Source organism: Mirounga leonina, unplaced genomic scaffold, assembly GCF_011800145.1.
Source record: "Mirounga leonina isolate KUSES-001 unplaced genomic scaffold, KU_Mleo_1.0 Mir_150, whole genome shotgun sequence".
Lineage (NCBI taxonomy): Eukaryota > Metazoa > Chordata > Mammalia > Carnivora > Phocidae > Mirounga > Mirounga leonina.
The window spans coordinates 5254916-5278251 of NW_023270374.1; the positions used below are offsets into that span (position 1 = coordinate 5254916).

The following is a 23336-nucleotide window of genomic DNA, read 5'->3' on the forward strand; positions in this document are numbered from 1 at the left end:
ACGTCAATTGGTATTGATCATGGGAATGGCTGGAACAATCCAATGGTTATGTGCCGTGTACTACATTGGCTGCGGTTTCGATCCTTGCCATGCCTTTAGTGCTATTTTAGCGGTGCTTTATATAGTGACTTGTTTTTGTGTTGGAATTATTAATGGAAGGGTTTGCTTTTAAGTTTTTAATTAAACGTTTAGCATAGTTAAGTCACTCCTCAAGAAAATGACTTTGTGCTCTAGGTTGGTATTAAGTGTAATCTTCATTTTCATTCCAAATTGTTCTCTTGAAGGAGCTAAAAGTTACCATTCTAAATACTCTCTACTTTTGGCTTTGAAATAATAGGTAACTGAGATTTCCTGGGATTTATAGCATGATCGAAAGTGTTAAAGTCATGCAGATTAAATGAACTAAGAAGTGAAAGGTGCTTCAAACAGTGGCTGGCTCAGAATAAAAGCCGTTTAAGTGTTAGTTGTTGCTGTTGTTATTACCATTGCTAGTAATTTTTCAGTTACAGTCACTACATGAAAATAGAATAAATAATGAATCATTTCTCAGACTAGACACAGTGTGGGTCACCTCCTGAATTCAGAAAAGCCCCACTCTGGCTGGTGAGAAGCCTGACATAAAGGGAACCCTCTTTTCTATTCAGGGAGTGAAGATGCCACAAGTTCTTCATACTAAATATTTGTGTTATTTCTGATTCATGTCTTTGTGTGTGCGGAAAATTTTCACTCTTGTGTAAGAAAATGGCTCTGAGTGCTAGTGGCATTTATGTTTGTCCAGGAAGAACACTAATTTTAAGAATTAAACTAAAAATGTTTATATTAGACAACCAACAGATTTAGTGTCCTATAGCTTCCAAATCTGCAAAATGTGGTTCTTTATTATTTAGTGTGGATTAACTGGTTTTATTAGTTCATTTTCAACATGGCCCTCTAAAATGTCACTTACCATCCTAAAAATGTCGCCTTTATTTTTTGTAGTAAATAAAGAACATAAAAGGTATTTCAATTCACTTCACAGTGTTAAAAGTGACACTTTTAACTTTCTTAAAAAGTGATTTTTTAATAGGCATTACACTTTTAACACATGAAAACACATATTAACATACCTTTTCAAAATTTCTTTAGAAAATGTATGTAAGTTTTATAAATTTGGTCATAAATTTTGACAAGATGAATTGAGCAAATCGGTGTCTTAATATTTCAATTCAAAGAGCCTAAAGGAAAGAAGAGAATAATGGCCAACTGGAAATTTAGTGTTATCCCCACATTTAAAGTACAAACCATTACAATGTAATAAAATTAATCCAGACATTTCCAGGGCAAGTGTGGCTGACCTTTTGTTCACCAACCACTGACCCCAGGGTGAATGCAAGAGGCTTGTGGAGGGAAAGTCTGTTTGTTTGGCTTCAGTCCCTGGTATTTAAATTGCATTCCCTAATCAAATGAAAAGGCTGTCCTCTCTATCAGGTTACAGAATCCATGGCAACATTTGGCCTTTTATATCCATAATGTTAGCCTTTTTGTTTGCATCTAAGTAGAGACACCTGGAGCAATGTTAACATTAACCGATTTAGCATTAATAGCTTCATTATATAAGAATTTCTGATCAGATAGCTGTTACTTTTGTTATATTGCTTCAGCTTGTATTGTTGTCATTTTTTATCTCCCTGCTTGGCAACCAGGCAATGATTTGCAAATTTTTTTTGTCTTGATTAATTAAGCAATATAATTATCAGTAACCGTGATGCAGTCTTTGCTCAACAAAGCTTCTGAGAGAAAACAATGGTAAGTCTGTTAGTATGAATGCATTCCACGCGTCCCAGATGCATGAGGATATTATGGACAATGAGGGGAAAGGCCGCCTGTGAGCGAGGACAAAGGGTGCCACGCAGACTCGACACACTGCACATACCGCCAGGGACATGCTGCGGGCTCCCTGGGACACAGACGCCTCGTTAGATTACAGCTAGTCAGCAGAGATTAATTCTCAGCCATTTGGTGCAATAATTTACCCATTCCCCAGTCTTTTAACTAGTGCTCCTCACTGTGGAAGTAAAGGCTTTGTACTCAAAAGGTTTATTTAACCTTGCCTACTTTTAGGGATCTCCACCAAAATCTTTTTTTTTTGCTTAGAAATTGTATTGACGCAGCTGCTTGAAACTGAGGAATATTTCTTTGGAGGAGGACAGGATTAAGCACAAGTTTCACGAATTATAGGTGGAGTCAAAGGCATTCTTTTAGCACCTGTATATTTCATCTGAATATAGTATGACTCTGGTCTAAGTACATTTATTTTACTGGTCTCTGGGCAGCCATACTTCTCTAAGAATAATTTTAATCCTTTTTTAGGAGGGGAAAAAAAAAAACCTCATCAGTACACAAAAGTCCTGCTCATTGGATAGAGTCATGCATATTCAAAATGTACTTTCATTCACTCGGCCTCATTAATAGCGTATGTAATAATGTAGGGCTATTTGTAATACAAGCTCACAGGCAGCATTGCTTCCAAGTCCTTTGAAATTTAACATATTTCGCTTTTTCATTCCATACTCCTCCCTTAAATATACAAATTATGTGCCTGGCAGAATCCGCCTCCTCTTAATAATACACAGCATTTGCGAAATGGTATGTTGAAGTGTGGTGTGCTGTATGAGCACAGAAAACCCTCGCGTCTGAGAGAGTCTGCTCACTTCTTGAGCCTTTTATTGAACTTTTTATAAATAAATAAATAAATAAATAAATAAATAAATAAATAAATAAATAAATAAATATCAGTGTGTTCAGTAACAGGATTTCATTGTGAAATTATTTTCAAAGTAAGTTCATCTCTGTAAATATTGACATGGTAGTCTTTGGTCACGAAAAGAAATGTGCTGTTGTCAGATTGCCGGGGTTTTTTTATTTCTATTTTTATTACTAAGTTAGTAGTCAGGGAAAACTTGCATATAGAGCAGAACACGAGTGCTTGAAAGGGTTTGTTTAAATGCCTAATTTATTCTGCAGAAAAGGGGTTCATAAAGCTTCCATATCACAGTGAGAACCCGTGTTGCTTTTCTTTTTTCAGCAACTAAAAATAATTCAAAACATTTGCTTTTATGAATTTGTAAAGGTAGGTTTTAGTGTTCCTGTCATGTTTATCTCCAGGCACATTAGCAACTGGCTAGTGACTGCCCGGCCAGAGGGTGGACATGCTGGAGCAGCCTTGACCGGGCACAGTTAGGACAAGAGAAAGCTTTGAGGAAGCTGAGAGTCCTCCTTATCACCTCAACCAGAATGTCAATTTTCTAAGTGAAAGACATGTTAATGTCCTCCAGACTCTCCTTACTTGGCCCTAGTAGATACGGGCAGAGGAGAAAATGGATGATTCAGCCATTTCTGAGAAGTACATGCAGGAAAGAATGCCAGGATAGAGGACGGGACCCCAGAGTTCCAGTTCCTGTGCAGCCACACGTGGGTGCGGGTCTTGAGCAGGTCTCTTAATTTCTTTAGACTTTTATTTCCTCAGCTGTAGCATTCAGGTTGGGGACCAAGTTCTCTCTGCAGTCCTTTTCAAGGATTCTAAGTGCCCCTTTAAGATGGGCCCTGTTTGATCCTCCTGTTCCTAGATGCCCGTCCTTTCCCTAAGCTGCCCCAACTCACCAGGTTGCTGTCAAGGTGGTATCTGTCTCCCTTGCAGGCTCAGCAGCTACTGTGAGTGTGTCAGTGTGTGAGCGTATGCCTGTGTGTGTGTGTGTTCTCATCCAATTCAGGAAGACAGCTAGCCCAGAACCTTCATCTGGAGCCAGTGCCCAGAAATCCTGGTTAAGGCTGATGCACCAGAAATCACAAAAGCATTTTTGCACATGTAAGGTGAAAAGTAGCCAGTATTGGCATCTCTGTTTGAAAGGAAATCTTTTACTAATGTGGCTTCGTTATATATGGAGTATGTTTGACTGCAACATGGTTATGGAAATTTCTTTTTATTTCATCTATGCAATTTTGTTAAATATTTATCTCAACCCCAACCAAATAACCTTCTTGAGATTTAAAGCATATCCTTTAAAACATTCTGGGAAATTCTCAGGGAAAGTAAATTGTTAACTTTTGAATATGTGAAGAATCATTTATTCTAAAAGATAATTGAAAATGCTGAATAACCAGAATTTACTAAAAGACATTATTTTTTTTAAGATTTTATTTTTTTAAGTAATCTCTACACCTTACATGGGGCTTGAACTTACAACCCCAAGATCAAGCATCACATACTCTACTGACTGAGCCAGCCAGGCGCCCCAAAAATATGTAATTAAATCTATTATCGCAATATGTTCTTTTGGAAATTTATTATTATTGTTATTGGAGTTTTTTTAGTAAAGGAATGACATTGAGAACTTTGTGAAAGGCAGCTGTCATTTGCAGATGTTATATCAAAAACAAACTTCTTTTCCAATTCATTGCCACTCCTAATTAGAGGAATTCCCTGGATACAAGGGATTTATATTATTTCTTTTGTCTGGTTTTTGAAAGACTATCTGAGTCACCCACAAGCAGTTGCCAAAGAATAATAAAAGAACATTTATTTATAAGATAAGCCCCAATACAGATGGAAAAATCTATAGCCTATTATTAACTCCTAGGTCCTGTTTTATCCTTTACAACAATTTGGCTCTTGAGAATTCTTTCTCCATTGATTTACCTCAAAAGTTGACATTGTTTTCCCTTTTTTTCAGTTGGCCTTTGATATATACAACTTTCTCTCCTTTGCCTTATCCTCCCTCCCTCGGCAGCCAGAGCCAGCCTGTGTAAATGTATGCTGAGTGGCAAATTGTAGAGCCTGCTTTGTGTCAGAAACCAAGACTGTTCTCATCCTCTACCTCTGAGCTGCCTCAGTAGGAAGGACCTCCTGGCCAAGAGACTGCATGTGTTCTCCTGGTTGTTCTGTCAGGGTGTCAGAAGCACACAGAACTCCTCTGTGTACCCCCAGAATTTGAGAATTTCTCCTGAGGGTGTATTTTCTGTACCATCCTTGAAATCCATTAGTTTGTTGTTTGTTGTTGTGGGGGTTTTGTTGTCTGGTTTTCTTTGTGCATACTTCCATCACAGCTGTATCTCACTGATTATGGACTGCTTCTAGTGTAAGTCATAGGAAGAAGTATATTTACTGTTTTAAGGAATGTATTTTAAATTGTCTTAAGTGTGGTGTTGCCAAAAAAATGGGAGGAAAGAGCTGTTCTTTCTTATTTTCTTATTTGTTGGTTATAATAACAACCATTACCTGGACTAGACAACTCTGAGTAATTTTAGACTGAATAGCTCCTTGATTTTCTTCTTTGGAATTAAGATGCCCACTCCCCCCTCACCCCAAGAGTACTGTCATAAGGGAGAGACACTCATTATTTTTCCTAATTAGTAAAACTAACAGTTTTATCCTTCTTTGCTCTTGTCTGAGTCTCCTCAAATGTGACTCTTCCTCTGTGCTCTAGGTGCTGATCTCAAAATAGGCTTAGTCAATCTTTGCAGTTTTTACATCTCTATGTTTTGACGGTGGAGACTTTTCTCAAACCCACCAAACAGAAGAAAAGGTATAGCACCAGAAGCCTGCTCAGGACCCTAGGACCACACTGTCACCCTTTCATCCTGGACTTTCAGGTATCTCCATGAAGCCAAAAGACAGACAGTCCCAACAGATCTCATTCTAGAAATGTGCAGGGGCTCAACAGATTTGGTTAACATCTAGTGGTCAGAGCCTCGCGAGCTGGAGGCCTTTTCTCACTCATTCAGGCAATGTATCTGTTGAGGCTCCTTCATGCCAGATACTGTGTCAAGGGCTGGTGGTCTCATGCTCCCGGAATCCCAGTTTTAGTAAGGGAGACAGCCAATAAATAAGTAAGTAAGTGGTTGAACTAGAGACTTTCAGATAGGCGCTTTGGTGTTAGAAAGAAAATAAAACAGAGTGATAGGATGGGGAAGAAGGAAGCTGCTTTAATTCAGATAGGGGGGATTATGGTTTCCAGTCCAGCATGTAGGGAGCTTGGAAGTCATCACCCCCCATCCTAACAATATGAAAAAGCTGAACAAACTGAAAATCAGCAGCTCTTCTTCAAGCCATCAGAGAATTAAAGTCACAAGGAAAATCACTGCCCCCCAAATCGGAGAGACAGGCAGAATCATAACTTGCCATAGCAGAAGCCCAAGAAGAGAAACCCCTGGGAAAAGAATAACAGGGTAGGAAAATGTCAATGGTAGTTGACCAATTGCTGGAGGCTCCGTGTACACAAATTTGAGAGTTAGAGTCAAGAGGGGCCTGGTCTTTGGGAGACCCCCACACTTCTCTGTGTTTTCTCTCTAGGAACCCTACCACTTTCTCACAGTGAGGATTGGAGGGGGGAAAAAAACCTCGTGCTTCAGCAGAGGGAGGGGAAAGAGCCATTTTGAAATACACCTGGAGCGTTCTGTTCTTCTTAACCAGGCCTTTCCTCAAGAAGAAGTGTTTTACCAGAGCCCTTACCTACTGGGGTTTTACCAGAACCTAGCCCACCTGGGGGAAAGGAAGCACCCAACTCAAGTTCCCTCTAGCTTTGCTGTCTCACCTAGGGGGAAAGTGGGGGGGACACAAAAAAACAAAACTGAGAAGCACTTGTGAAGGTCATAGCCCAGAGACCCAGGCTCACTGAAAGACTGAGATCTGATCATAGGTCTGTGGAACACTTCTCCCCCACACCTTTTCACAACATCAAAAGGACCTTTGTATAGTAACAAGTGAAGGAACTAAGACCTTATTTAAGAGAGACAACAGGGGAGACAAAACACGGGCATCCTTTGACATGATCGTCAACAGCTTCAGCAGACAATAAGCACAGCTTAACTCCAAGAGAAACACACATAAAGCCTCACACTATAAAGGCCTTCACTTCCTTTTACATGGTATATGATGTTCAGCTTTCAACAAAAAACTACAAGGCATACTAAAAAGTCAAAAAAAAAAAAAAAAAGCCAGTTTGAAGAGACAAAACAAACATCAGAATCAGACTCAGATTTGGCAGAGATTTTGAAATTATCAGACCAGGAATTTAAAATAACTATGATTAATATGTTAAGGGTTATAATAGAAAAAGTGGACAGCATGCAAGAAGAAATAACTAACGTAGCAGAGAGATGCAAACTCCAAGAAAGAATTAAAAGCAAATGCTAGAAATGAGAAACACTGTAACAGAAATGAAGAATGTCTGTGATGGGCTCATCAATCAATTGGACAACTGAGGAAAGGAACTGTGAGCTTGAAGATAAGTCAGTAGAAACCTTGAAACTGAAATGCAAAAGGGAAAAAGGACAAAAAAAACTGAACGGGGCGCCTGGGTGGCTCAGTCAGTTAAGTGTCTGCCTTTGGCTCAGGTCATGATGCCAGGGTCCTGGGATTGAGCCCCACATCAGGATCCCTGCTCAGCGGGGAGCCTGCTTCTCCCTTTCCCCACCCCTCCACTTGTGCTCTCTCTCACTGTCTCCCTCTCTCTCTCTCAAAGAAATAAAATCTTTATTTAAAAAAAAAAAAACGCCTGAACAAAACATTTAAGATCTGTGGGACAATGGTAAAATGTATAATATACACCTAATGGGAATACCAAGAGGAAAAGAAAGGAACAGAAAAAATATTTGAAATTATAATTAAATGTGTATTTTAATACATAATTTTAATGTACATGAGAATTTTTCAAATTAATGACAGATACCAAACCACAACCCCAGGAAGCATAGAAAATGCCAAGTAGGATAAATACTAAAATATCTATATCTAGATATATCCTATTCAAACTGTGTGTTAGAAACTGAGTGTTTGTGCCCCTCCCCCCAGAATTCATTTTTTGAAACCTAACCCCCAGTGTGATGGTATTTGGAGATGGGGTCTTTGGGAGGTGATTAGGTCATCAGGGTAAAGCCCTTAGGAATGGAATTAGTTAGAAAAGAGACCCCAGAGCACTCCCTTACCACTTCCGCCATATGAGGACACAGAGACAGCCATCTATAAACCAGGAAGCAGGCTCTCACCAGATACCAGGTCTGCTGACATCTTAATCTTGGACTTTACAGCCTCCAGAACTGTGAGAAATAAATTTCTATTGTTACAAGCTACCCAGTGTATGACACGTTGTTATAGCAGCCCAATTAGACTAAGACATACCAAAAATCAAAAACAAAGGGAAAATCTTGAAAGAAACCAGAGTTTAAAAATAACGATAGAGGAGTAAGGGTAAGTATTACAGTAAACTTCTCTTCAGAAATCATAAAAGCAAGAAGCAAGTAGATGAAAATAAAGTGTTGAGAGAAAGAAACCCACCAACATAGTATTCTGTATCCTTCAAAAGTGAAAGAAAAAATAAAGATTTTCTCAGGCAAACAAAACTTAGGAAATTTGTGGCCAGTAGGCCTGCCTTGCAAGAAATGTTAAATTCATCAAAGAGAAGGAAAATGATATAGATCAGAAATACAGATCTAGGGTGCCTGGGTGGCTCAGTTGGTTGAACGACTGCCTTCGGCTCAGGTCATGATCCTGGAGTCCCTGGATCGAGTCCCGCATCGGGCTTCCTGCTCGGCAGGGAGTCTGCTTCGTCCTCTGACCCTATCTCCTCTCAGGTGTTCTCTCTCTCTCATTCTCTCTCTCTCAAATAAATAAATAAAATCTTTAAAAAAAAAAAAAGAAATACAGATCTACTTTTAAAAGGAAGAGCTTTAGAGAAGAAATAAATGTAGGTAAATAAAATCTTTTATTTTTCTTATTCCTAATTGATCTAGCAGATAACAGTTTGTTCCCAATAATAATAGCAACCAAGTATTCAATGATTGGATAAGTAATGAATGACAGCAATGTTATAAGGATGGAAGGAAAGAATTGGCAGTACTCTGTTATAAGGTACTTGTACTACCTGTGGAGCAGAATAGTGCTATTTGAAAGAGGACTTGGATTAATTACAAATGTATATGTCAAACTCAAGAATAATCACCAAAAAAAGTAAAAAAAAAAAAAAAATTAAAAGATAAACAGTTATCATGGATATGCTAAGAAAAGAGAAAAACTGGAATTATATAAAATGCTCAATTAATATCAGAGAAGGCACAGGGAGCCTGGGTAGCTCGGTCAGTTAAGTGTCCGACTCTTGGTTTCAGCTCAGGTCATGATCTCAGGGCTGTGAGACTGAGCCCCACGTTGGGCTCTGTGCTGGGTGCAGAGCCTGCTTAAGATTCTCTCTCTCCCCCTCTCCCTACCTCTCCCACTCAGGTACACACTCCCTCAAAAAAAAAAAAGAGAGAGAGAAGGCAGAAAAAGAATAAGAAACAACAAGAGGAACAAGGGAAATACACTAACAGGCCTGGTGGATAGTAACCTAACATATATTAATCATCACTTTACATGTCAATAGTCTAAATACACCAATTAAAAGAAAAAAGACTGTCAGTGGATTACAAACAAACAAAAAAAACCCCGACTGTATGTTATCTACAAGAACCTACTTTAAATTATAAAGGTACAGGTTAAAAGTAAAGGAATAGAGAAAGATGTCCCACACTAACAAAGATAAGTAGAAATCCGGACTAACTGTATCAATACCAGCAAAGCTGACTTCAGAGCAAGGAAAATGATCAGGGATGAAGAGGGGCATTACAGGTGGGTAGAGAAAGCTCCCCCAGGGAGTGATGTTTACACTCCCCAGGAGGTGACCCCGAATGGAGCAGGAGAGGGCAGTCCTCAAAGAACACCAAGCAAAGAGGACAACAAGAGCAAAGTCCTTACAGAGGGCATGAGCTTCTTAAGAATGAGGAAAGATGCCTCCTGTGGCCAAAGGGGGGTGAGGGAGGGGCAGACAAAGAGGAAGGCTAGGGGAGCTTAGAGCTTCCATGGCCCCAGGTGAGGACTCTGACCATGTTAAGCTTAGAAAGGCAGGCAGGGGGGCGGAGCAAGATGGCGGAGGAGTAGGAGACCTGGATTTCGTCTGGTGTCAGGAATTCAGCTGGATGGGGATCAAACCATTCTGAACACCTACAAACTCAATAGGAGATCGAAGAAAAGAATAGCAACAACTCTGAACAGAAAAGCAACCACTTTCTGGAAGGTCTTTTCTGATTTGTTTAGAGTATATTTTCTGGGGACGTTTTTACCCTGTTATAATTTTGTTCTCTCATTAATCTATTCTCCTCTGGACAAAATGACAAGACGGAAAAAAATCACCTCAACAGAAAGAACAAGAGGTAGTACCGACTGCCAGGGACCTACTCAATACGGACATTAGTACGATGTCGGATCTAGAGTTCAGAATCATCACTTTAAAGATACTAGCTGGGCTTGAAAAAAGCATGGAAGTTATTAGAGAAACCCTTTCTGGAGAAGTAAAAGAACTAAAATCTAACCAAGTCGAAATCAAAAAGGCTGTTAATGAGGTGCAATCAAATATGGGGGTGCTAACTGCTAGGAAAAATGAGGCAGAAGAGAGAATCAGTGAGATAGAAGACCAAATGATGGAAAATAAAGAAGCTGAGAAAAGGAGAGATAAACAACTACTGGATCACGAGGGCAGAATTTGAGAGATAAGCGATACCATAAGACGAAACAACATTAGAATAATTGGGATCCAAGAAGAAGAAGAAAGAGAGAGAGGTGCAGAAGGTATACTGGAGCAAATTATAGCAGAGAACTTCCCTAATTTGGGGAAGGAAACAGGCATCAAAATCCAGGAAGCACAGAGAACCCCTCTCAAAATCAATAAAAATAGGTCAACACCCCAACATCTAATAGTAAAACTTATGAGTCTCAGAGACCAAGAGAAAATCCTGAAAGCAGCCCGGGAGAAGAGATCTGTAACCTACAATGGTAGAAACATTAGATTGGCAACAGACCTATCCACAGAGACCTGGCAGGCCAGAAAGGACTGGCAGGATATATTCAGAGCAGTAAATGAGAAAAATATGCAGCCAAGAATACTATATCCAGCTAGGCTGTCATTAAAAATTGAAGGAGAGATCAAAAGCTTCCAGGACAAACAAAAACTAAAGGAATTTGCAAACACGAAACCAGCCCTACAAGAAATCTTGAAAGGGGTCCTCTAGGCAAAGAGAGAGCCTAAAAGCAACATAGACCAGAAAGGAACACAGACAATATACAGTAACAGTCCCACCTTACAGGCAATACAATGGCACTAAATTCCTATCTTTCAATAGTTACCCTGAATGTAAATGGGCTCAATGCCCCAATCAAAAGACACAGGCTATCAGATTGGATAAAAAAAAACAAGACCCATCGATATGCTGTCTGCAAGAGACTCATTTTAGACCCAAAGACACCCCCAGATTGAAAGTGAGGGGGTGGAAAACCATTTACCATGCTAATGGACACCAAAAGAAAGCTGGGGTGGCAATCCTTATATCGGACAAATTAGATTTTAAACCAAAGACTGTAATAAGAGATGAGGAAGGACACTATATCCTATTTAAAGGCTCTATCCAACATGATCTAACAATTGTAAATATCTATGCCCCTAACATGGGAGCAGCCAATTATATAAGCCAATTAATAACAAAAGCAAAGAAACACATTGACAACAATACAATAATAGTAGGGGACTTTAACACCCCCCCTCACTGAAATGGACAGATCATCTAAGCAAAAGATCAACAAGGAAATAAAGACTTTAAATGACACACTGGAACAAATGGACTTCACAGACATATTCAGAACATTCTATCCCAAAGCAGCAGAATACACATTCTTCTCTAGTGCCCATGGAACATTCTCCAGAATCGATCACATCCTAGGTCACAAATCAGGTCTCAACCGGTACCAAAAGATTGGGATCATTCCCTGCCTATTTTCAGACCACAATGCTTTGAAACTAGAACTCAATCACAAGAGGAAAGTCGGAAAGAACTCAAATACATGGAGGCTAAAGAGCATCCTACTGAAGAATGAATGGGTCAACCAGGAAATTAAAGAAGAATTTAAAAAATTCATGGAAACCAATGAAAATGAAAACACAACTATTCAAAATCTTTGGGATGCAGCAAAGGCAGTCCTAAGAGGAAAGTATATAGCAATACAAGCCTTTCCCAAGAAACAAGAAAGGTCTCAAGTACACAACCTAACCCTACACCTAAAGGAGCTGGAGAAAGAACAGCAAATAAAGCCTAAACCCAGCAGGAGAAGAAAAATCATAAAGATCAGAGCAGAAATCAATGAAATAGAAACTAAAAGAACAGTAGAACAGATCAATGAAACTAGGAGCTGGTTCTTTGAAAGAATTAACAAGATTGATAAACCCCTGGCCAGACTTATCAAAAAGAAAAGAGAAATGACCCAAATCAACAAAATCATGAATGAAAGAGGAGAGATCACAACCAACACCAAAGAAATACAATTATAAGCATAATTATAACATATTATGAGCAACTCTATGCCAGCAAATTAGATAATCTGGAAGAAATGGATGCATTCCTAGAGATGTATCAACTACCAAAACTGAACCAGGATGAAATAGAAAACCTGAACAGACTTATAACCACTAAGGAAATTGAAGCAGTCATCAAAAATCTCCCAAAATACAAAAGCCCAAGGCCAGATGGCTTCCCAGGGGAATTCTACCAAACATTTAAAGAAGAATTAATACCCATTCTTCTGAAACTGTTCCAAAAAATAAAAATGGAAGGAAAACTTCCAAACTCATTTTATGAGGCCAGCATTACCTTGACCCCAAAACCAGACAAAGACCCCATCAAAAAGGAGAATTACAGACCAATATCCCTGATGAACATGGATGCAAAAATTCTCACCAAAACACTAGCCAATAGGATCTAACAGTACATTAAAAGGATTATTCACCACGACCAAGTGGGATTTATCCCTGGGCTGCAAGGTTGGTTCAACATCCACAAATCAATCAATGTCATACAATACATTAACAAAAGAAGGAACAAGAATCATATGATCCTCTCAATAGATGCAGAAAAAGCATTTGACAAAGTACAGCATCCTTTCTTGATCAAAACTCTTCAGATTATAGGCATAGTGGGTACATACCTCAATATCATAAAAGCCATCTGTGAAAACCCTACAGCGAATATCATTCTCAATGGGGAAAAACTGAGAGCTTTCCCCCTAAGGTCAGGAACACGGCAGGGATGTCCACTATCACCATTGCTATTCAACATAGTATTAGAAGTCTTAGCCACAGCAATCAGACAACAAAAAGAAATCAAAGGCATCCGAATCGGCAAAGAAGAAGTCAAACTCTCACTCTTTGCAGATGATATGATACTTTATGTGGAAAACCCAAAAGACTCCACCCCAAAACTGCTAGAACTCATAGAGGAAGTCAGTCAAGTGGCAGGATATAAAATCAATGCACAGAAATCAGTGGCATTTCTATACACCAACAACAAGACAGAACAAAGAGAAATTAAGGAGTCGATCCCATTTACAATTGCACCCAAAACCATAAGATACGTAGGAATAAATCTAACCAAAGAGACAAAGGATCTGTACTCAGAAAACTATAAAATACTCATGAAAGAAATTGAGGAAGACACAAAGAAATGGAAAAACGTTCCATGCTCATGGATTGGAAGAACAAATATTGTGAAGATGTCAATGCTACCTAGAACAATCTACACGTTCAATGCAATCCCCATCAAAATACCATCCACTTTTTTCAAAGAAATGGAACAATTAATCCTAAAATTTGTATGGAACCAGAAAAGACCCCGCATAGCCAGAGGAATGTTGAAAAAGAAAAGCAAAGCCGGCAGCATCACAATTCCGGACTTCCAGCTCTATTACAAAGCTGTCATCATCAAGACAGTATGGTACTAGCACAAAAACAGACACATAGATCAATGGAACAGAATAGAGAGCCCAGAAATGGACCCTCAACTCTATGGCCAACTCATCTTTGACAAAGCAGGAAAGAATGTCCAATAGAACAAAGACAGTCTCTTCAACAAATGGTGTTGGGAAAATTGGATAGCCACATGCAGAAGAATGAAACTGGACCATTTCCTTACACCACACACAAAAATAGGCTCCAAATGGTTGAAAGACCTCAATGTGAGACAGGAGTCCATCAAAATCCTAAAGGAGAGCACAGGCAGCAACCTCTTCAACCTCAGCCGCAGCAACTTCTTCCTAGAAACATCACCGAAGGCAAGGGAAGCAAGGGCAAAAATGAAGTATTGGGACTTCATCAAAATCAAAAGCTTTTGCAAAGCAAAGGATACAGTCAACAAAACCAAAAGACAACTGACAGAATGGGAGAAGATATTTGCAAATGACATATCAGATAAAGGCTAGTATCCTAAATCTATAAAGAACTTATCCAACTCAACACCCAAAGAACAAAGAATCCAATCAAGAAATGGGCAGAAGACATGAACAGACATTTTTCCAAAGAAGACATCCAAATGGCCAACAGACACATGAAAAAGTGCTCAACATCACCCGGCATCAGGGAAATCCAAATCAAAACCTCAATGAGATACCACCTCACACCAGTCAGAATGGCTAAAATTAACAAGTCAGGAAACGACAGATGTTGGCGGGGATGCGGAGAAAGGGGAACCCTCCTACACTGTTGGTGGGAATGCAAGCTGGTGCAGCCACTCTGGAAAACAGTATGGAGGTTCCTCAAAAAGTTGAAAATAGAGCTACCATGTGATCCAGCAATTGCACTACTGGGTATTTACCCCAAAGATACAAATGTAGGGATCTGAAGGGGTACGTGCACCCCGATGTTTATAGCAGCAATGTCCACAATAGCCAAACTGTGGAAAGAGCCAAGATGTCCATCGACAGATGAATGGATAAAGAAGAGGTGGTATATATATACAATGGAATATTATGCAGCCATCAAAAGGAATGAGATCTTGCCATTTGCAACAACGTGGATGGAACTGGAGGGTATTATGCTGAGCTAAATAAGTCAAACAGAGAAAGACATGTATCATATGACCTCACTGATATGAGGAATTCTTAATCTCAGGAAACAAACTGAGGGTTGCTAGAGTGGGCGGTGGGGTGGGAGGGTTGGGGTGACTGTGTGATAGACACTGGGGAGGGTATGTGCTCTGGTAAGCACTGTGAATTGTGCAAGACTGTTGAATCTCAGATCTGTACCTCTGAAACAAATAATGCAATATATGTTTAAAAAAAAAAAGAAGAAGATAGCAGGAGGGGAAGAATGAAGGGGGGGGAATCGGAGCGGGAGACAAGCCATGAGAGACGATGGACTCTGAAAAACAAACTGAGGGTTCTAGAGGGGAGGGGGGTGAGAGGATGGGTTAGCCTGGTGATGGGTATTAAGGAGGGCACGTTCTGCATGGAGCACTGGGTGTTATGCACAAACAATGAATCATGGAACACTACATCTAAAGCTAATGATGTAATGTATGGTGATTAACATAACAATAAAAAATTTTTTTAAAAAAGGCAGGCAGTCTAACCACAGTTTTCTCTGTAAAATAGAGATAAAGTGTCAGCCTCATGGAATTGTGGGAATTACCCACTTGCCTGTGAGCGCTGAGCTCAGAACCTGGCCCAGCAGAGGGAGCTTAGTAACAGTAACCACAGCCATTGAGCTCATCAGCAAAAATCCAATATTCCTAGGCTCTTTAACCCCTTGTTCTATGATTCATTTGTTATTCTTTCTTAATATAGCCTCTTAATTAATTCCAAAATAGATCAATTAATTATGTATATTACTTTTATCTCAGTTACTAAGAATTATAGACTCCAAAGGCATCAGAGGAGAGTCCCTTATAGGCCCAGTTAATCCATCAGCCTACTTTAAAAGATACTCATGCAGATGCCATGATTGTTCCCTAAGGGGACTTTCTCCCTATTTGGAAATTCTTTTTCTGTGTCTACCCCAGGCTCTGCAAAATAGAGTTTAAGTGTGTTTCCACTTACCTTTCAAGAAACTAGCCCAAGTCCAATGAGCCGTTTTCCAGCTGGTCCCTCCTCTGAAAGCATCGCCCCACAGGTGATCTTGTGCAGTTGTGCATTCCCAGAGGATACTGCCATACCTTCTCCTTTCCACATCTGTGCATAAGGAAGGTCAGAACAGATGATCTTTAAGGGCTCTTCTATCCCTGCCTTTGAGGATTCCAGGACCAGCTACAGTTTTTCCCTCTCGGAAGTTCACAGTCCTATAGTGTGAACTTATCAACTGAAAGAGTATATTTGGACCCATAAAGTTATGCTTGAGATGTCAAAATAAGTGACAGATAAATCGGTTAAAAAATTGCATTGAAGTACAATAAATTTCCCCCTGGAAAAAAACAATAGCAGTTATATTATTTTCCAGAAAGACTGAGGAGTCCATAGGCTGAAAATTTTATGAAAATTTTATAAAAATAAAATGTGTTAAATTCTAAGCACTCTCATGGGCCCTGTGGTTCCATAGGTCTTGTATGGATCAATTATTGATGGAGAATCCCTTATGAAGGCAATTCTGGCTTTGGAGCAACTAGAGTCAAGCCTCTCCGGAGAAATGTCTTGGCCAGGACAGGCTATTACATGGAAAGCCAGTTCTGGTCAGCTCAGTCCCCATGGCTGTTCTCTAGTCTTTTCATTTACCTCTGAATGATAATGATGCTGCACACATTTCCCTAGATACCTATTGCAGAGCTTTCCAGTCCTCGCAAGAATGCAGTCCAGCCTCCTCTCCTGCCTTACTCCCTTTAGTGGTCCCGTCTCTGACTTTCCAGTGTGATGATATAGCAAGTCCCTCAGCATCTGTGGGCAGCCCTTTGCCTTGTTCCAGCCACAGTCTTTTTCTTTATTTACCTGTAATGCATATAACACCAACTAATGCTCAGCTAGATTGGCACCTCACTGAATACATTGTGGGAACACTGCCTTAGCAAAGAGAACCAGTGCCACCTCACTGTTTCGTTCTTGTTTTATACCATCTGCCCGGAGTGCTCCTCTCTTCCCACAGGTCTCTGCTGATATCCACAGTCATGCCCACCTCCAACACAAAGACTTCTGTGGCTTCTCTCCACTAGCAGAGGACTCTCTGCAGCTCCGGAACATTATATCTGGCGCCTGGGTGGCTCAGTCGTTAGGCGTCTGCCTTCGGCTCGGGTCATGATCCCAGGGTCCTGGGATCAAGCCCCGCATCGGGCTCCCTGCTCAGCAGGAAGCCTGCTTCTCCCTCTGCCACTCCCCCTGCTTGTGTTCCCTCTCTTGCTGCGCCTCTCTGTCAAATAAATAAAACCTTAAAAAAAAAAAAAAAAAAAAAAACCCTCTCTGCTTTCATGCTATCTGGCCAAGGGAACCTGGGTGTGACAGTGTCCTGGCCTGCACCCAGGCCTGATAAGGACAAAACCATTTGGGCTGCATTTTCTGGGTTTGTGCTTCCTCTCTCAGATGTGTTTCCTTTAGTGATAGGGGCTCCACGTGCACCTCCTAACTTGCAGCTGGTGAGGAAATCTTACTAATCTCAGACTCTGGTCATCATGCTAGGGGAGGGAAGTTATGAGTCGTCCAGAAACTTCAGTTTGTTGTGAACACACATGCTCAACAGGAATGAGATGCTGAGTTAAGTTTCTGATTATTAATTGTATTAGCCTTTCTCCAAAGAACAAACTTTTGATCTTGGTTGTCTCTATTGTGTATTTGTTTCTATTTCATTAAAGCCTACTTTTGTCTTTACTATTTCTTCCCTTCTAGTTTCTTTTGAGTTTATTTTATTCTTTTGGATTTTAAATATTTCTTGAGATGGATATCTGTCTCATTAAGTTGTGGCTTTTATTCCTTGCTAATAAGAGCATTTAATCCCACATATTCCCTCTCAGTACTGCTTCAACATCTAATATCTACTCTTTTCATGACTATTTAGCTTAACATATTTTTAAATAAGTATTTTTGTTGACCCCTGAGTTATTTAGAAGTATGTTTCTTAATTTCTAAACCTAGAGATTTGTGCTAGTTATGCTAGTTATCCTTTTATTGTGAATTTTTAACTTAATAGCTCTTTGGCCACAGAATGAGGATTGTATGATTTCAGCCCCTTGAAATTTTCAGAGACTTGCTTTATGAATAGGGCTTAGCAAACTTTTTCTGTAAAGGACCAGGTAGTAAATCTTTTAGGCTTTGTGGCCCACACAGTATCTGTCACAGCTACTCAGCTCTTTTCTGTGTGAAAACAGGTATAAGCAATATGTAAGTGAAGGATTGTGGCTCTGTTCCAGTAATACTTTATAGTTTTTGACTGATTTTGAATTTCATATAATTATTACATGTCACAAAATATTTTTTTTCAACCATTGAAAAAAGTAAAAACCATTCTCAACTTACAAGCCATACAGAAAAGGCACCAGGCTTGGAATCAGACCCCATAGGCTCTATTTGTGGATCTTTGGCCTAGAATATGGACAATTTTTTAAAAATATTCTATGGGGATCAGTTGGCCTGGTGGTGGGTATTAAGGAGAGCATGTACTGCATGGAGCACTGGGTGTTATACGAAAACAATGAATCATGGATCACTACATCAAAAACTAATGATGGTGTTTTTGATGGTGACTTGTATGGTGACTAACATACATAATAAAATTAAATTAAATTAAAATATATATATATTCTATGCATGCTTGAAAAGAATGTGTCTTACAATCGTTGGGTGAAATATTTTGTATGTATCCATCAGGATGAGTTTGTTGTATTGTTTAAATCTTTTATATTCTTACTTATTTTTTAGAAAATATTTTTAATATAACAATCAAGAAAAGGGCACAAATTTAAGTGTACAGCTTGATGATGTTTTCAAAGCAAATGATTTAATGCTTCCCAGATGTAAACATAGGATATTGCCAGATGCCAGAAATCTCCCTACACTCCCTCCCAATCACTAATCCCCTGAAAATGTAGCCACTGTTCTGACGTCTGCCACTGTTGATTAGTTTTACCTGCTTTTGAACTTTATGTGAGTGGAACTACGTAGTGTGAACTTCTTTGTGTTTGTTTTTTTCACTCAGCATAATATTTGGGTCATTCCCATGATGTTACATGTAGTTGTGGTTTGTTCATTTCATTACTGTGGAATTTTCTGTTGGTTGAATATACCACAAATTTTTCATTCATTCTCCTATTGATGGACATTGAGGATATGTCCAGTTTGGTGAATATATGTGACTTGCCTTTTCACTTTCATTATGAGCAGAATATTTCATATTTTTATTAAGTCAATTTTTTTTCTTTTATGATTGGTGCCTTTTATAACAAACCCTTGCCTAACCCCAAATTGTGAAGATTTTCTCATATGTTTTCTTCTGGAAACCTTGTGGTTTTAGCTTTACTCTTTTTTTTTAAGATTTTATTTATTTATTTGACAGAGAACACAAGAAGGGGGAGCAGCAGGCAGAGGGAGAAGGTGAGGGAGAGGGAGAAGCAGCAGGGAGCCCAATGCGGGACTCTATCCCAGGACCCTGGGATCATGACCTGAGCCAAAGGCAGACTCTTAACTGACTGAGCCACACAGGTGCCCCTTAGATTTACTATTTTGATCTATAATCCATCTAAATTTTTGTGTGTGGTATGAGGTAGAGGCCAAGGTTCACTTCTGAAAATGGCTATCTGCTTGTTGCAGTGCCTTTTTTGAAACAGACTTTCCTTTCCCTATAAAATTGATATGCTGCTTTATTGCAAATCACCTGGATCTATTCTTGGACCCTATATTCTGTTCTGCTGATATATTTGTGTATCCTGGTACCAACACATGATATATTAATTATTATAGTTTTATGGTTTGCCTTGAAATTAGGTAATATAAATCTTACTGTCTTGGCTAACTTAAGTTTTTTCATTTTAATATAAATTTAGAATGAGCTTATCTATATCTATAAAAACAACTTGGTAGAATTTTGATTTGGTTTGTGCTGGATCTATTGCTCCATTTCAGCAGACTTGTTATCTTAACAGTATGGAAACTTCCAATCCATGAACATTGTACATCTTTCCATTTTTTAGGTTGTCTCTAATTTACCTCAATAATGTTTGGTAGTGTGTGTGTGTATGTGTGTGTATCTTTTGTCAAATTTATTACTAGGTATTTGATGTTTTTGATGCTATTATGAACAGTATTTGTAAATGTCATTTTCTAATTGTTGGTGGCTAACATTCAGAAGTATAATTGATTTGAGGGTAAATTGTATCCTGTGACCTTACAAAATACGGTTAGTTCTAGTTAAATTCCTTTGGATTTCTCATGTACATAATCATGTTGTCTGTAAATAAAAATAACTTTACTTCTTTCTAATCTTTATGTTCCTTTCTTTTTTCTTCCTTTCTTTTATTTTCTTTATTGTAATGACTAGGAAAAGTTCAAAAATGTTGAATAGAAAAGGTGACATAGACGTCCTTGCCTTTTTAGATCTTAGATGGAAAACATTTGATATTTCACCATTAATTAGGTTACAATTTTTTTTTCCTCTAAGATTTCATCAGATTGAGGAAGTTCTCTTCTATTCCCAGTTTGCTGGGAATTTTTTAAATCATGAATGAGAGTGGAATTTTATGTATGCTTTTTCTGTATCTATCTTCTTTATTTTATTAATGTAGTAAATTACATTAATGGATTTATGATTGTTAAACCAACCTTATTTTTTATGCAAAATACCACTATCAAGATACAGTGTCTTTTATATATATATTGCTATATTTAATTTGCCAAAAATTTGTAAGGTATTTTTACATCTTTGTTGAGGGATGTTAGTTCGTAGATTCCTTATGTCAGCTCCTTGTGTCTGCTCCTTTGGGCAGAGATAGTCTTCTGTTTACCATTGTATCCCCAGCCCCTCTCCCAATGCCAACCACAGAAAAGGTACTCCACAAATAAATAGTCTTTGACATTAGTTAAAAGACCTATGCTGGAGAACTGCATTTATTAAATAATTTAAATTATTTAAAATAACAATTAATTTCACCCATTCAGCCAGTATTTGCATTCCAGCCATGTGCCAGGTACAGTGGAGGTTTCTCTCCACCATTTCATTGGATGTTTCTCTCCACCATTTCCAGCAACTCCTCCTCAATATTCTTTACTAATTCTTCCTCATGTCACCAACCTCTAAACATTGGAGGGCCACAGGATTAGTCCTTGAACCTCTTTTCCTGCTCATCTGATCATCCAGTCTCATGGCTGTAAACACCATCTATAAATAACTCTTATGAATCTCCAACGAGAGCTTCTCCCTTGACTTCCAGCCTGATCTGTCCGCTGCCACCCCCATACATCACACCAATATCTAATAGGCATCTCAAACTTAGCATGTTTAAAATTGAACTAGTGACCCTCCCTTTTGGTCTTCTCCGCTTCAGGAAAAGGTGGTTCCAACCTTCCAATTGCCAGGCATAAACCATGGCATCATCCTTGATGCCTCTTTTTCTCTCTCACTTCATTAATAATCCTCAGCAAATCCTGTCTGCTGTTATCAAGCTATCATCATCTCTTGCCTGGATCATTCACCAATTTGCTAACTGGTTTCCATAATGCTCACTTGTTGCAATTTTCCCAACACAACAGCCAGAACATACCTTTAAAATGTAGGTGAGATCAGATCTCCCACTTCCCTAAACCCTCCAGAAGGCTTTTATCTTGCTCAGAGAAGAAATCCAGAATCCTTTAAGGCCCTTCTTATTACCTGTCCTATGTTATTGCCTTCTGTGCTTTTTCTTGCTCACTCCGTTCCAGCCTCTGTGGCTTGCCTGCTGTTTCTTAACCATAGCAGTTCCACTCCCACTACAGGGCTGGGTATTTGCTGTTCCTCAGCCTGGAATGCTCTTCCATCAGATGTCCTCATAATATGAGGTTCATCCCTCACTCCTGTCAAGCTTTTACTGAAATGTCATCTTCTCCTTGAAGCCCTCCCTGGCCATGTGATCTAAAATTGGAGGATGCCCCCCTCAGAAAGAGTACTATTGCTCTTCCTTGCTTTATTTTCCACCTTAGCGCTTTTACTACCTCATATATATTTTATGTATTTATACTGTTTATTCTCTCAAACCTCCAACAAATTGTAAGCTCAATGAAATAAGGAATTTCATTATTCACTGCTCTGTCCCCAGTGAATAGAACAGTGTCTGTCACATAATAAATATTTTTGAATAAATGAATAAACAAGTGAGAGAGTGAATAAGTCCAAGAGTTACAAGACAGACCCAGTCCTTGACCTCATGAAGCTGATAATCTCCATATTAATAAATGGAGTAGATGAATTCTAATGGAGAAAAAAAAAAGAGTGAGAGTGAGAAAAGACAGGCACCAGAACGTTGTGGGTTGCCCCAGTAGTAAAAGCGGGTCCAGTGAAGGAAAGCCAAGCCTCTAATAAGGAAGTAGAAAGAAATGAGGATAATGCAATTATCTTAGAAGCAGAAGAAAGAAGGTTCAAGAATGAGAACTGTAAGTAGGACCTTGTAGCTATTAACAGTGATAGTCCTTTAAGAGTCAGTACACATCAGGATCCATGCAGAAACATTGCCAATTCCAAACTGGTTTCAGAAGGATGCAAGGCTAGGAGGTGTGCAGTGAGACACAGCTATGTATTGTGCATAATCTGCACAATGTATGGACCTAGAAAGAATAATGCTATTTCTGTAAATGGCAACACAAGTTAAAAAAGAATGACCTGGTGATAATTTGTCATGAGAAGTTTTGCTGAAGCGTTCACAGTAGAGGAGTATTGTGGAGCAGACCTGTGTTGCTTGATTTGAAAGCCCTCGCCCCATATCCTGCTAAGGTTAGCATCACTTCTGTGGGTGACAGTCTACATGCGTGGTCATGACAGGTCTGAGACATCAACCAGCTGTTCTCATGTCTTTGGTTTGACTTTCACTGGTTTTGGAAAAGTAAGTGTTTTTCTGTTTTGAATCAACAGGTTCCATTTTTTGGGCCTCTGTTTGATGGAGCCATAGTGAGTGGAAAGCTACTGCCAAGCCTTATATGTGCCACATGCATCAATGCCAGTAGGGCCGTGAAGTGCCTCATCCCGCTGTACCAGAGCTTGTATCTTTTTGCTTTGAGTGTAACCTATTAGCCGTCCCAGAATCCTGATTCCGGGCAGTTTGTCATGAGAGGTGAGTACTCACTGGGTTGAAGAGGGAAGAGAACATTTTTCAGTGCATGTTGAAAATAACATCGTGTGATCTTCGTACCATCTGTTAATTTAAATTAAATATAATAATATTTTGCTTCACCAAACTCCAGAAGAGTTTATTTTCATAATGTAGTCACCTAAGTCTGTGCTAAGAAGCTGTGACTGTCAAGAGCAGCTCGTCCCTTCTTAGTGTTTTGCCTGAGGTCGGGTGCCCCTCCGCCCATCCCT

General features: G+C 39.2%; 1 protein-coding gene across 5 annotated transcripts in view; it reads left to right on the top strand.

The window, feature by feature from the left end:
• RALGAPA2 (Ral GTPase activating protein catalytic subunit alpha 2) overlaps positions 1-23336 on the top strand; it is a 324790-nt gene that overhangs the window by 221179 nt on the left and 80275 nt on the right. For all 5 annotated transcript variants that reach the window (XM_035005755.1, XM_035005753.1, XM_035005752.1 and 2 more), the window contains one exon: positions 22890-23017. In XM_035005755.1, the coding sequence (XP_034861646.1) occupies positions 22890-23017 (128 nt within the window). The remainder of the gene's footprint in view (positions 1-22889; positions 23018-23336) is intronic.